We start from the raw sequence: 12,680 nt of genomic DNA, 5'->3' as shown, positions 1-12,680 counted from the left end.
ACTGAGTGACGGTAATTACTGCTACGAGCTCAGTGGAAACACCGTCATTGTGGCCGCTAATTAAACCAGCCAAGGCTTTTTCCCAAAAGTGCTAACCTGCGTGTGTGTGGTTTTTTTTTTGCATGTTACCTTAATATCAGCAGCTGAGAGCTTCTCCAAACGCCGTGCTGAGAGCTCAGGTGAACTTTGGCTCCGCCTACCCAGATACACCTGACACACCTGACTCTTCTCCAGGAATGACAGGAGGAGGAAGCGCTCACCAATCGCCGCTGTGTACGGTGGACAGAAGCACGTTAGAGGTCAGAAACTGTATGCCAAAGCCAAACATGATTAATATTTGAAACAGTGTTATTCTTCTTCTGAAAAGGCCGCTATCGCGCTACTGGGACAGGAAAAGACTTCGGGACATGTCTTATGCTGCAAGAAGACGTTTGTAGTAATTACGATCAGTTCGCAAACGGACTGTTCGAAGAGTTTCGGTAGAAGTAGTGCTTGGTGCAGAGGGCGTGGTCATGTAAGCTTGATCGTTAGTCGGTCACGTGAACATAACATTTCTGTCAGCTTTACCTGTGCTAGCTTCTTTAATGAGCCTTTTTTTTTTAATGCCATCTGTGGGTTATTTTTCTGCTTTTTAAACTTGCTAATTTTAAATGGTTTGGTTTTCGCAGGACAGCTTCATGGGAAATCCTTAGACTGAAGAAAAACCTCTTTTCCTGCAAGACGTAACAGAATCTTTACCAGCGGGTCAATTCAGTAATCTTTGCATACTTGTGTACAAGCCCGATTCCAAAAAAGTTGGGACAAAGTACAAATTGCAAATAAAAACGGAATGCAATAATTTACAAATCTCAAAAACTGATATTGTATTCACAATAGAGCATAGACAACATATCAAATGTCGAAAGTGAGACATTTTGAAGTTTCATGCCAAATATTGGCTCATTTGAAATTTCATGACAGCAACACATCTCAAAAAAGTTGGGACAGGGGCAATAAGAGGCTGGAAAAGTTAAAGGTACAAAAAAGGAACAGCTGGAGGACCAAACTGCAACTCATTAGGTCAATTGGCAATAGGTCATTAACATGACTGGGTATAAAAAGAGCATCTTGGAGTGGCAGCGGCTCTCAGAAGTAAAGATGGGAAGAGGATCACCAATCCCCCTAATTCTGCGCCGACAAATAGTGGAGCAATATCAGAAAGGAGTTCGACAGTGTAAAATTGCAAAGAGTTTGAACATATCATCATCTACAGTGCATAATATCATCAAAAGATTCAGAGAATCTGGAAGAATCTCTGTGCGTAAGGGTCAAAGCCGGAAAAACCATACTAGGCGCCCGTGATCTTCGGGCCCTTAGACGGCACTGCATCACATACAGGCATGCTTCTGTATTGGAAATCACAAAATGGGCTCAGGAATATTTCCAGAGAACATTATCTGTGAACACAATTCACCGTGCCATCCGCCGTTGCCAGCTAAAACTCTATAGTTCAAAGAAGAAGCCGTATCTAAACACGATCCAGAAGCGCAGACGTCTTCTCTGGGCCAAGGCTCATTTAAAATGGACTGTGGCAAAGTGGAAAACTGTTCTGTGGTCAGACGAATCAAAATTTGAAGTTCTTTATGGAAATCAGGGACGCCGTGTCATTCGGACTAAACAGAAGAAGGACGACCCAAGTTGTCATCAGCGCTCAGTTCAGAAGCCTGCATCTCTGATGGTATGGGGTTGCATTAGTGCGTGTGGCATGGGCAGCTTACACATCTGGAAAGACACCATCAATGCTGAAAGGTATATCCAGGTTCTAGAGCAACATATGCGCCCATCCAGACGACGTCTCTTTCAGGGAAGACCTTGCATTTTCCAACATGACAATGCCAAACCACATACTGCATCAATTACAGCATCATGGCTGCGTAGAAGAAGGGTCCGGGTACTGAACTGGCCAGCCTGCAGTCCAGATCTTTCACCCATAGAAAACATTTGGCGCATCATAAAACGGAAGATACGACAAAAAAGACCTAAGACAGTTGAGCAACTAGAATCCTACATTAGACAAGAATGGGTTAACATTCCTATCCCTAAACTTGAGCAACTTGTCTCCTCAGTCCCCAGACGTTTACAGACTGTTGTAAAGAGAAAAGGGGATGTCTCACAGTGGTGAACATGGCCTTGTCCCAACTTTTTTGAGATGTGTTGTCATGAAATTTAAAGGAACAGTCCACCATATTTCCATAATGAAATATGCTCTTATCTGAATTGAGACGAGCTGCTCCGTACCTCTCCGAGCTTTGTGCGACCTCCCAGTCAGTCAGACGCAGTCAGACGCGCCGTCACTCCTGTTAGCAATGTAGCTAGGCTCAGCATGGCCAACGGTATTTTTTGGGGCTGTAGTTAGATGCGACCAAACTCTTCCGCGTTTTTCCTGTTTACATAGGTTTATATGACCAGTGATATGAAACAAGTTCAGTTACACAAATTGAAACGTAGCGATTTTCTATGCTATGCAAAGTCCGCACTATAATGACAGGCGTACTAACACCTTCTGCGCGCTTCGGCAGCGCATTGATACGGAGCTCAGATATCAATGCGCTGCCGAAGCGCGCAGAAGGGGTTAGTAAACCTGTCATTATAGTGCGGACTTTCCATAGCACAGAAAATCGCTACGTTTCAATTTGTGTAACTGAACTTGTTTCATATCACTGGTCATATAAACCTATGTAAACAGGAAAAACGCGGAAGAGTTTGGTCGCATCTAACTACAGCCCCAAAAAATACCGTTGGCCATGCTGAGCCTAGCTACATTGCTAACAGGAGTGACAGCACATCTGACTGACTGGGAGGTCGCGCAAAGCTCGGATAGGTACGGAGCAGCTCGTCTCAATTCAGATAAGAGCATATTTCATTATGGAAGTACGGTGGACTGTTCCTTTAAAAATCACCTAATTTTTCTCTTCAAATGATACATTTTCTCAGTTTAAACAGTTGATATGTTATCTACGTTCTATTCTGAATCAAATATGGAATTTTGAAACTTCCATATCATTGCATTCTGTTTTTATTTACAATTTGTACTTTGTCCCAAGGCGGCACGGTGGTGTAGTGGTTAGCGCTGTCGCCTCACAGCAAGAAGGTCCTGGGTTCGAGCCCCGGGGCCGGCGAGGGCCTTTCTGTGTGGAGTTTGCATGTTCTCCCCATGTCCGCGTGGGTTTCCTCCGGGTGCTCCGGTTTCCCCCACAGTCCAAAGACATGCAGGTTAGGCTAATTAATTGGTGGCTCTAAATTGACCGTAGGTGTGAATGTGAGTGTGAATGGTTGTCTGTGTCTGTGTGTCAGCCCTGTGATGACCTGGCGACTTGTCCAGGGTGTACCCCGCCTTTCGCCCGTAGTCAGCTGGGATAGGCTCCAGCTTGCCTGCGACCCTGTAGAAGGATAAAGCGGCTACAGATAATGAGAGGAGACTTTGTCCCAACTTTTTTGGAATCGGGGTTGTATAAAAAGACAGTACGTTTAAAAAATAAAATTAAATAAATAAATAAATGCCCTGGCGGAGTAAAATCTCAGACACCCCACATCCATCCCCATGTCCAGTTCGAGGGTTCTACGGACTTACTGAGAGGAACCACGCACTGGGGAGCTCCGCCGTTAACTACAGACCTTCAAAGAGCTTTTTTTCCTGTTTGCATTCGTACCGCTAGTAGGAATGCTGAAGTGATGGAAGACGGCTTGGCTCGCTTGTGTGAAGTTCGCAGGAAATGCTCATGGAGAGCCAAAACCGTGACATAAATCTCTAGATGTCACTCGTGAGGAAATCAATGAGTTGTTTTGATAAATTTGGGGACTTTTTGTTTGTCAATATAATAAAAAGAAAAATCACATGTTGGCTTGAAGATATGAAGCTTATCTTCTCGTGTTGAAAAACTCGCATTTATGTCACGGATCTGAGTGACATATTTAAATAATATTGGCTGGCGTTGAGTGGTATATCAGATAGATTCCATTCAGCTAGCATGATACTGAACGAGTTTAAAAAAAAATAAATTAAAATTTAAAAAAAAGCCAGCCAATATTATTATTCATATACACACACACTTTTCCAGTTTTTCGATGTCCATTGGTATGTTTTTCTCTTGTAAACACACAGGAACCGTCAGGGCCTTCTAGACCTTCAGAGAGGCCCAGACATATCAGCATTTCAAACGTTATATTTAATTTCTTTCATACTTTAATTTATTTCATAATTCAATGAATTTAATTAAATTTAATTCTTCTCTTCTAATTTGGCCTCATTTTCTATTCCTTCACCCCCAGTTATTTTTGTTTAGTGGACCGAAAGCTACTGAATTCGAATCACAGACTCCCAGTTTTATTAGGTTTATTTTTTTTCAAAATAGAACAATTAATGACTTTTGAGCCATGCGGCCCTAAATTCTCCACTATTTTTTCCTGCTTCACCATGACCCAATACAAGATACTACATCATGCATGAACGTGGTGGGCTTTCGCCGTTTGCGCGAGGCATTGTGGGATACAAATTTGAAACAGGAGAGAAAAAAAAATGAAGAATGCAAGTGTGCAAATGAAAAGTGAAAGAGCGACTACAGTAACGGAAAGAAAGCGAGAAGAAAAGACGTTATGTTCTATACGAAGGAAAGGAAACGCAGGACCAAACTAATAAATACCGGCACTCAGCGAGCACCTCGGTGTGATCAGCTGTTCGTTTAGCGACAGAATGATGTCAAAGGTAAACCTGCGCATGCGTGCACACGGACTTCCTCTGTCTGCGCGAAGAAACGAGCGATTTCATGCACATTATTTGCTTTAATCCCTTCAAATTGAAGAACTTCCCAGCCACAGAATGACCTGGGTTTTTATTTTTGAGATATTGTAGAAATAAACATCTCACAATAACCAAATTTCAGAGCGAACTAAATTTCACCGGTTTTATAAAATCGAAACGCCGTACAACTTTAAGCTCCGACTAACCCAGTTATATTGTGGATAAACAGCTGAAAAAGAAAATACTTGGAAGCTCAAGAACGATAAAAATTTATCGAAGTACTACGGTGCATGGGGCGGCACGGTGGTGTAGTGATTAGTGCTGTCGCCTCACAGCAAGAAGGTCCGGGTTCGAGCCCCGGGGCCGGCGAGGGCCTTTCTGTGTGGAGTTTGCATGTTCTCCCCGTGTCCGCGTGGGTTTCCTCCGGGTGCTCCGGTTTCCCCCACAGTCCAAAGACATGCAGGTTAGGTTAACTGGTGACTCTAAATTGACCGTAGGTGTGAATGTGAGTGTGAATGGTTGTCTGTGTCTATGTGTCAGCCCTGCGATGACCTGGCGACTTGTCCAGGGTGTACCCCGCCTTTCGCCCGTAGTCAGCTGGGATAGGCTCCAGCTCGCCTGCGACCCTGTAGGACAGGATAAAGCGGCTAGAGATAATGAGATGAGATGAGACTACGGTGCATTTGGAGACCTTTGAACCTTACGAGAGAAATATTTTGCTGTTAGTGTTCCAGTTTCTAATTTGCATCGCAGTTCCCATGACAACAAATGCCACGTGCCGGCGTTTGCATTGGTCCTGTACTACCATTGGTTTGTTACCCGAGTGTGCTCACCTGTTCTGTGTTTAGACCTGGTTAGTTCGTTGATTTCCACCATGCTGTATCCATGTACTGCTCAAAGCTCTAATCGTGCGTTTTGTCATCAAGTCCAAGGCTCGTTTTCTGCGTTTCTGTTTTCTCAGGTTTAGACCCTTGTCTGTTTTTCTTATAACCCTTCTGATTATTGATTATCCTGATTCAATTTTACCTTCGTGTCTTCTGCCCTCGAATTAGGAGTCTTGAATTTGCCCAAATACATAGTGGGTTTACACAAGTGGCCTCTCGGCACATTCAAGTCAGAAAAGACTCCTGTGTCACTCCATCAGATGCTGGGCCGCACAGCAGGAACGAATAAAATCAGATTTCTTGATATGAGGGATGAGATACGCTCCACGTTCCTCAGTTCATGTATGTGTGTGTGAGAAAGAGTGAGAGAAAGAGAGGAAGAAACAATGTAGGTGCAGGAAAAAAAAAAAAACACAAAAATGCCTAAAGGCGGTATAGCTTGCATACTAAAGGCAGAAAATTGCTCTGGATCGAGTTGAACCACCAGCTTAGCTCATGCTTTTTGAGCGATTAAACCTCCCGTTGCTAAAAATTAATCGTTTTAAAGAAGCAATTAAACAGGAGAGAGAAAAACAACAAACGCATAACCTGCTTTAAATTGTGAATATAGCCAAACAGATTTACAAACCTTAACAGCAATTACAGACAGGATACACACTGGTTGTGGTGTAATTATGCACCGTGGCATGGTATCGCGTGAAAACAGCGCTGTGCGTTAACAGCGTGTTAATGTGGCGGAGTTCTAGCGAAAATTAAATACGCACAATTTTCCCACTTCCATTAGTCAAGGGTTGTCTGTTTACTGAAGTTTTGTTCTTTAGTTTTGACGGGTTGCAAACAAGTACAGGAAGTACGTACAAGCAGCAGTCCCGCTAGAATGAACTCCTTGGGGACGTCCAAATAGTTTGTTCTATTGGAAAGGAGCTGCTTGTCACACCAAACAGTCACGTCATGCGAAATTTAGGCACATTCTCCTTATCACGAATTCACTGAGTGAAGGGACCACGAACGGAGGCGATGATTTCTTCGTCTGTTATGGGAATGACGGAGGTTAACGGTGTATCGTTGTCGGTGTCCTCATACTGACTCACTCCATTTTCTAAATCTTCACTATTGGGTTCGATCATGTGTTGCGAATCACTGACGTTCATGTTGCTGAGCGCTCTATGCGGCGGTGCGTCTGTGTGGATTCATGGCGTTGTGCTCTAAGCGATGTTGCCCGGTGGCGTCATGGCGGCTGTGCAGGTGGTATGGGATTTACCTTCATGTGCCTTTTGGTGGGACTGTGGGCAGCTACACCACTGGAATTACATCCTCACCTCTTTTGGTGGACTTTTTTTTTTGGTAAAGTGACCTTGGGTGTGAGAAAGGTGAGAAAGCTATACAAGTTAAGCTATTATTATTATTATTATTATTAACAGTGGGTAATTTATTTCATTCATTATTAAGATCAATAAATGGTAATAACAGTGAGTCATAAATTTATTATGATGATTATCACCCATGATTACCATTTATTGATCCTAATAAATAATAATAAATGAAATAAAATAAATTATTGTAATGTTTACTACTACTACTACTAAAAATAATAATTATAATTACTACCCACTCTTACCATTTACTGATCTTAATTAATAAATGATAACATTAATTATTGCCCACTGTTTAATAATTAATAATAGATTTGCAAATTATCCACTGTTATTACCATTTATTGACAATAATAAAATTAGTTAGTTATAACCCTGTTACAAGTTATTGACATAAATAAAATAATAATAATAATAATAATGTCAATGTGGCAGCGGGGGCGTGGTCAAGCGCCGGTCTGCGACAGGAGGGCGGAGTCAGGGAAGGTAAGTGGCAGAATCACTACACCTGACATCAATTAACCTGTGTTTGTGTGTGTGTCTTCCCAGTGACTGCGCCCTACATAAGGAGGGAGAGCAAGAGCAGAGGGGGGAGCCCGAACTAGACGCCGGTTGCGTGTATGGTTGTCTAGGAAATTGTTAGACTGAAAAGTGTGGCAAAAAAGCTATTTGCAAACCTGATCTCTGTCCTGCCGTCCTCTGTGCTCCACCCACGCATAGTGAACCGCTACAGTGGTGCTGAAACCTGGGAGAATTGTGGAGCACAGCAGCCGATCAGCCCCATGGAGTCCTCCCCGTTCGCCGACTTGGTCCACGGCCCAGCAAAGCCAGCACCAGGCGCTAGTCACTCTCCGAAAGGAACAAGAACGGCGCTTCGAGGCCCTGGTGCTGGCCTAGCAAGAAGATCGGGAGGCGTTCCGGCACCTCCTCGCGTCGGCGGGGTCCACCAGCGCTCCCACCGCGGGCCCGTCCCCCCTCATCGTAGCCAAGATGGGTCCGCAGGACGACCCTGAGGCTTTTATCACGCTCTTCGAGCAAGTCACAGAGGCCTCGGGGTGGCCGATGGAGCAGCGCGCGGCGCACCTCCTCCCCCTGCTAACGGGAGAGGCGCAGCTGGCCGTGCTACAGCTCCCCGCCGACCGCTGGCTGGCCTACGTGGACCTCCGCCGGGCCGTCCTCCAGCGCGTGGGGCGCACCCCGGAACAGCAGCACCAGCGCTTCCGCGCCTTGTGCTTGGAGGAAGCTGGCCGGCCGTTCGCGTTTGGCAGCAGCTCCGTGACGCCTGCTGGCGGTGGTTGAGGGCCGACAACCGCGACGCCGAGGGGATCATCGACCAGGTGGTGCTGGAGCAATTCATCGCTCGCTTGCCAGTAGGAACCGCGGAGTGGGTCCAGTGCCACCGCCTGGCGTCGCTGAATCAGGCAGTCGAGCTGGCGGAGGACCATTTGGCGGCTGTTCCGGCAGTAGGACAGCAGACAGCATCTTCTCTTCTCTCTCTCTCTCCCCCTCCTCCTGTGTCCCATCCTCCCCCCCCACCGCGGAGGCGGGGGAGAGAGAGAGAGAAGATGCCCTCCCGTTTCTCCCTTCTGTGTCTGTCTCTCCCCCCCTCAGGTGAGTGAGCCCCAGGACACCGGTGCAGAGAGGAAGCCCGGGCCAGTTTGCTGGCGCTGCGGGGAACCAGGCCACCTCCAACAGCAGTGCACGGCAATGGAGGTGGGCGGGTGGTTCGGATCCCCGACGTGTCAGAAGCCGCCCTCAATCGGGCTGGAGCGTATCGCATACCGGTGAGTATTCAAGGGGATACACATCAGGCGTTGGTGGATTCGGGTTGTAATCAGACCTCAATTCACCAAAGCCTGGTGCAAAACGAGGCATTGGGGGGAGCACAGGGGGTGAAGGTGTTGTGTGCACACAGGGACGTTCACAGCTACCCTTTGGTGTCGGTCCACATTTTTTTCCGAGGGGAAAAAGTCATAGTGAAGGCCGCGGTTAATCCTCGCCTTACCCACTCTTTAATTTTGGGGACTGATTGGCCGGGAATTCGGGATTTAATGACACACTTGGTAAAGAGTGGGACCTGCTATTTAACAGGGGGAGGTCCCGGTGTCGCTTTGGCAGGAGCAGCTGTCGCAGAGCCATCTACGTCATCTCCGCGGCAGAGTGAGGAGCCGCCGGCCCCTCCTCTCTCTGTTGGGGAATCCCTCGCAGATTTCCCATTAGAGCAGTCGCGAGACGAGACTCTGCGGCATGCGTTTGACCAAGTGAGAGTAATCGATGGTCAAACGCTCCAGCCGAACGCCACCCCCGTCCTTCCCCTACTTCGTGATTATGAAGGATAGGCTATACAGAGTGACACAGGACACTCAAACTAAAGAGCGAGTCATGCAACTTTTAATTCCAAAGAGACGCCGGGAATTGATATTCCAGGAGGCTCACTTTAATCCCATGGCTGGACACTTAGGGCAGGATAAGACACTAGCCCGAATAATGGCCCGATTCTATTGGCCGGGGATTCTCGGCGATGTCCGTAGGTGGTGTACGGCGTGCCGCGAATGCCAGTTAGTAAATCCAGCGGCCATTCCAAAAGCGCCTTTGCGCCCCCTACCATTAATCGAGACCCAGTTCGAAAGGATTGGGATGGATCTCGTCGGGCCATTAGATCGGTCAGCACGAGGGTACCGCTTTATATTAGTTCTGGTGGACTATGCAACGCGATACCCGGAAGCAGTGCCTCTGCGCAATATCTCAGCACGCAGTATTGCGGAGGCACTCTTCCGCGTCATCTCCCGAGTTGGAATCCCGAAAGAGATTCTGACTGATCAAGGCACCACATTTATGTCACGGACACTGCGCGAACTGTACGGGTTATTGGGGATGAAGCCAATCTGCACCAGCGTGTATCACCCACAAACGGACGGTTTAGTGGAACGGTTCAATCGCACCCTCAAGAATATCATTAAAAAATTCGTAAGTGAGGACGCACGTAATTGGGATAAGTGGCTCGAGCCCTTGTTGTTTTCAGTGCAAGAGGTCCCCCAAGCCTCCATGGGGTTCTCCCCGTTCGAATTATTATATGGGCGTAAGCCGCGCGGCATTCTAGATGTGCTGCGGGAAAATTGGGAGGAGGAACCTTCACAAAGTAAGAACGAAATTCAATATGTTATGGACCTGCGCGCAAAACTCCACACGCTCACCCACCTAACCCAGGAGAATTTGCGGCAGGCCCAAGAACGGCAAGCCTGCCTGCACAACAAGGGTAAGCGCCTTAGGGAGTTCACACCGGGAGATAAGGTACTCGTACTGTTGCCCACATCGAGCTCCAAATTGATCGCCAAGTGGCAAGGACCCATTGAGGTCACACGGCGAGTCGGGGACGTCGACTACGAAGTGAGGCGAACGGACAGGGGTGGGGCGCTACAGATTTAACACCTCAATCTGCTTAAACTCTGGAATGAGGAGGTCCCTGTGGCGTTGGTGTCGGTGGTTCCGGAGAAGGCGGAGCTGGGGCTGGAGGTTCAAAAAGGGGCATTGGCATCATGTACCCCTCCGGTCCCCTGTGGAGACCACCTCTCCCCGACCCAACTCGCGGAGGTCGCCCAGTTGCAGACCGAGTTTTCGGATGTGTTCTCGCCCCTGCCCGGTCGCACTAACCTCATAGAGCACCACATAGAGACGCCCCCGGGGGTGGTAGTGCGTAGCTGCCCTTACAGGCTACCTGAACACAAAAAAAAGGTGGTTCGGGAAGAACTCGAGGCCATGCTCGAAATGGGCATCGTCGAGGAGTCCCACAGTGACTGGAGCAGCCCGGTGGTCTTGGTACCCAAGGCCGACGGGTCGGTCCGGTTCTGTGTGGACTATAGGAAAGTCAACGCAGTGTCTAAATTCGACACGTACCCAATGCCTCGTATTGATGAGTTGCTCGATCGACTCGGCACTGCTCGCTTTTATTCGACACTGGATTTGACGAAGGGATATTGGCAGATCCCCTTGACTCCACTATCCCGAGAAAAAACGGCTTTTTCCACACCGTTTGGTTTACAACAATTCGTCACACTTCCGTTTGGGCTGTTTGGGGCGCCCGCTACGTTTCAGCGGCTGATGGACAGGGTCCTCCGCCCCCACGCCACCTATGCGGCCGCCTATCTCGACGACATCATCGTCTATAGTAATGACTGGCCGAGACACCTCGAACATCTAAGGGCCGTCCTTAGGTCGCTGAGGCGAGCAGGTCTCACAGCCAACCCGAAGAAGTGTGCGATTGGGCGGGTGGAAGTACGGTATCTGGGCTTCCACTTGGGCAACGGGCAGGTGCGTCCCCAAATTAACAAGACAGCAGCAATTGCGGCCTGCCTGAGGCCCAAGTCCAAAAAGGGGGTGAGACAGTTCCTGGGGCTAGCTGGCTATTATCGTAGGTTTATACCTAATTATTCGGACGTCACCAGTCCACTGACTGATCTCACTAAAAAGGGGTACACCCTGGACAAGTCGCCAGGTCATCACAGGGCTGACACATAGACACAGACAACCATTCACACTCACATTCACACCTACGGTCAATTTAGAGTCACCAGTTAACCTAACCTGCATGTCTTTGGACTGTGGGGGAAACCGGAGCACCCGGAGGAAACCCACGCGGACACGGGGCACCAGATCCGGTCCAGTGGACGGAGCAATGCCAGCGGGCTTTTTCTGAGGTAAAGGCTGCACTGTGTGGGGGGCCACTTCTACACTCCCCTGACTTTTCTCTCCCCTTTACGTTGCAGACCGATGCGTCGGACAGAGATCTGGGGGCAGTTTTGTCCCAGGAGGTGAAGGGGGAGGACCGCCCCGTCCTGTACATCAGCAGGAAGCTGTCGGTGCGTGGGGGGCGATACAGCACCATAGAGAGTGTCTGGCCATCAAGTGGGCGGTCCTCGCCCTCCGGTACTACCTGCTGGGGCGCCCTTTCACCCTCTGTTCGGACCACGCGCCCCTCCAGTGGCTCCACCGCATGAAGGATGCCAACGCGCGGATCACCCGTTGGTATCTGGCACTCCAACCCTTTAATTTCAAGGTGGTCCATAGGCCGGGGGCTCAGATGGTCGTGGCGGACGGCCGCCCGGCCTGAGTCAGGCGGTGGGTGTATGTGGCAGCGGGGGCGTGGTCAAGCGCCGGTCTGTGACAGGTGGGTAGAGTCAGGGAAGGGAAGGCAATCACTACACCTGACATCAATTAACCTGTGTTTGTGTGTGTCTTCCCAGTGACCGCGCCCTACTTAAGGAGGGAGAGCGAGAGGAGAGGGGGCAGCCCGCCCTAGACGCCGGTTGTGTGTATGGTTGTCTAGGAAATTGTTAGACTGAAAAGTGTGGCAATAAAGGCTATTTGCAAACCATCAATAAATGGTAATAACAGTGTGTAATTTGCAAATCTATTATTAATTATTAAACAGTGGGCAATAATTAATTTTATTATAAAGATCAGTAAATGTAACAGTGGGTAGTAATTATTATTATTATTAGTAGTAGTAGTAGTAGTAAACATTACAATAATTCATCTCATCTCATTATCTCTAGCCGCTTTATCCTTCTACAGGGTCGCAGGCAAGCTGGAGCCTATCCCAGCTGACTACGGGCGAAAGGCGGGGTACACCCTGGACAAGTCGCCAGG

At 48.2% G+C, this 12,680-nt stretch overlaps 1 protein-coding gene across 2 annotated transcripts in view; it reads right to left on the bottom strand.

Moving 5' to 3' along the window:
• Window positions 1-12,680, bottom strand: part of wdpcp (WD repeat containing planar cell polarity effector) — a 259,832-nt gene that overhangs the window by 147,315 nt on the left and 99,837 nt on the right. For both annotated transcript variants that reach the window (XM_060933429.1, XM_060933430.1), the window contains one exon: window positions 130-269. In XM_060933429.1, coding sequence (XP_060789412.1) covers window positions 130-269 — 140 coding nt within the window. The remainder of the gene's footprint in view (window positions 1-129; window positions 270-12,680) is intronic.

Source organism: Neoarius graeffei, chromosome 11 (genome assembly GCF_027579695.1).
Source record: "Neoarius graeffei isolate fNeoGra1 chromosome 11, fNeoGra1.pri, whole genome shotgun sequence".
NCBI lineage: Eukaryota > Metazoa > Chordata > Actinopteri > Siluriformes > Ariidae > Neoarius > Neoarius graeffei.
Note: the sequence above shows the minus strand (reverse complement) of the source record. Positions and strands in the feature narration are given on the sequence as shown.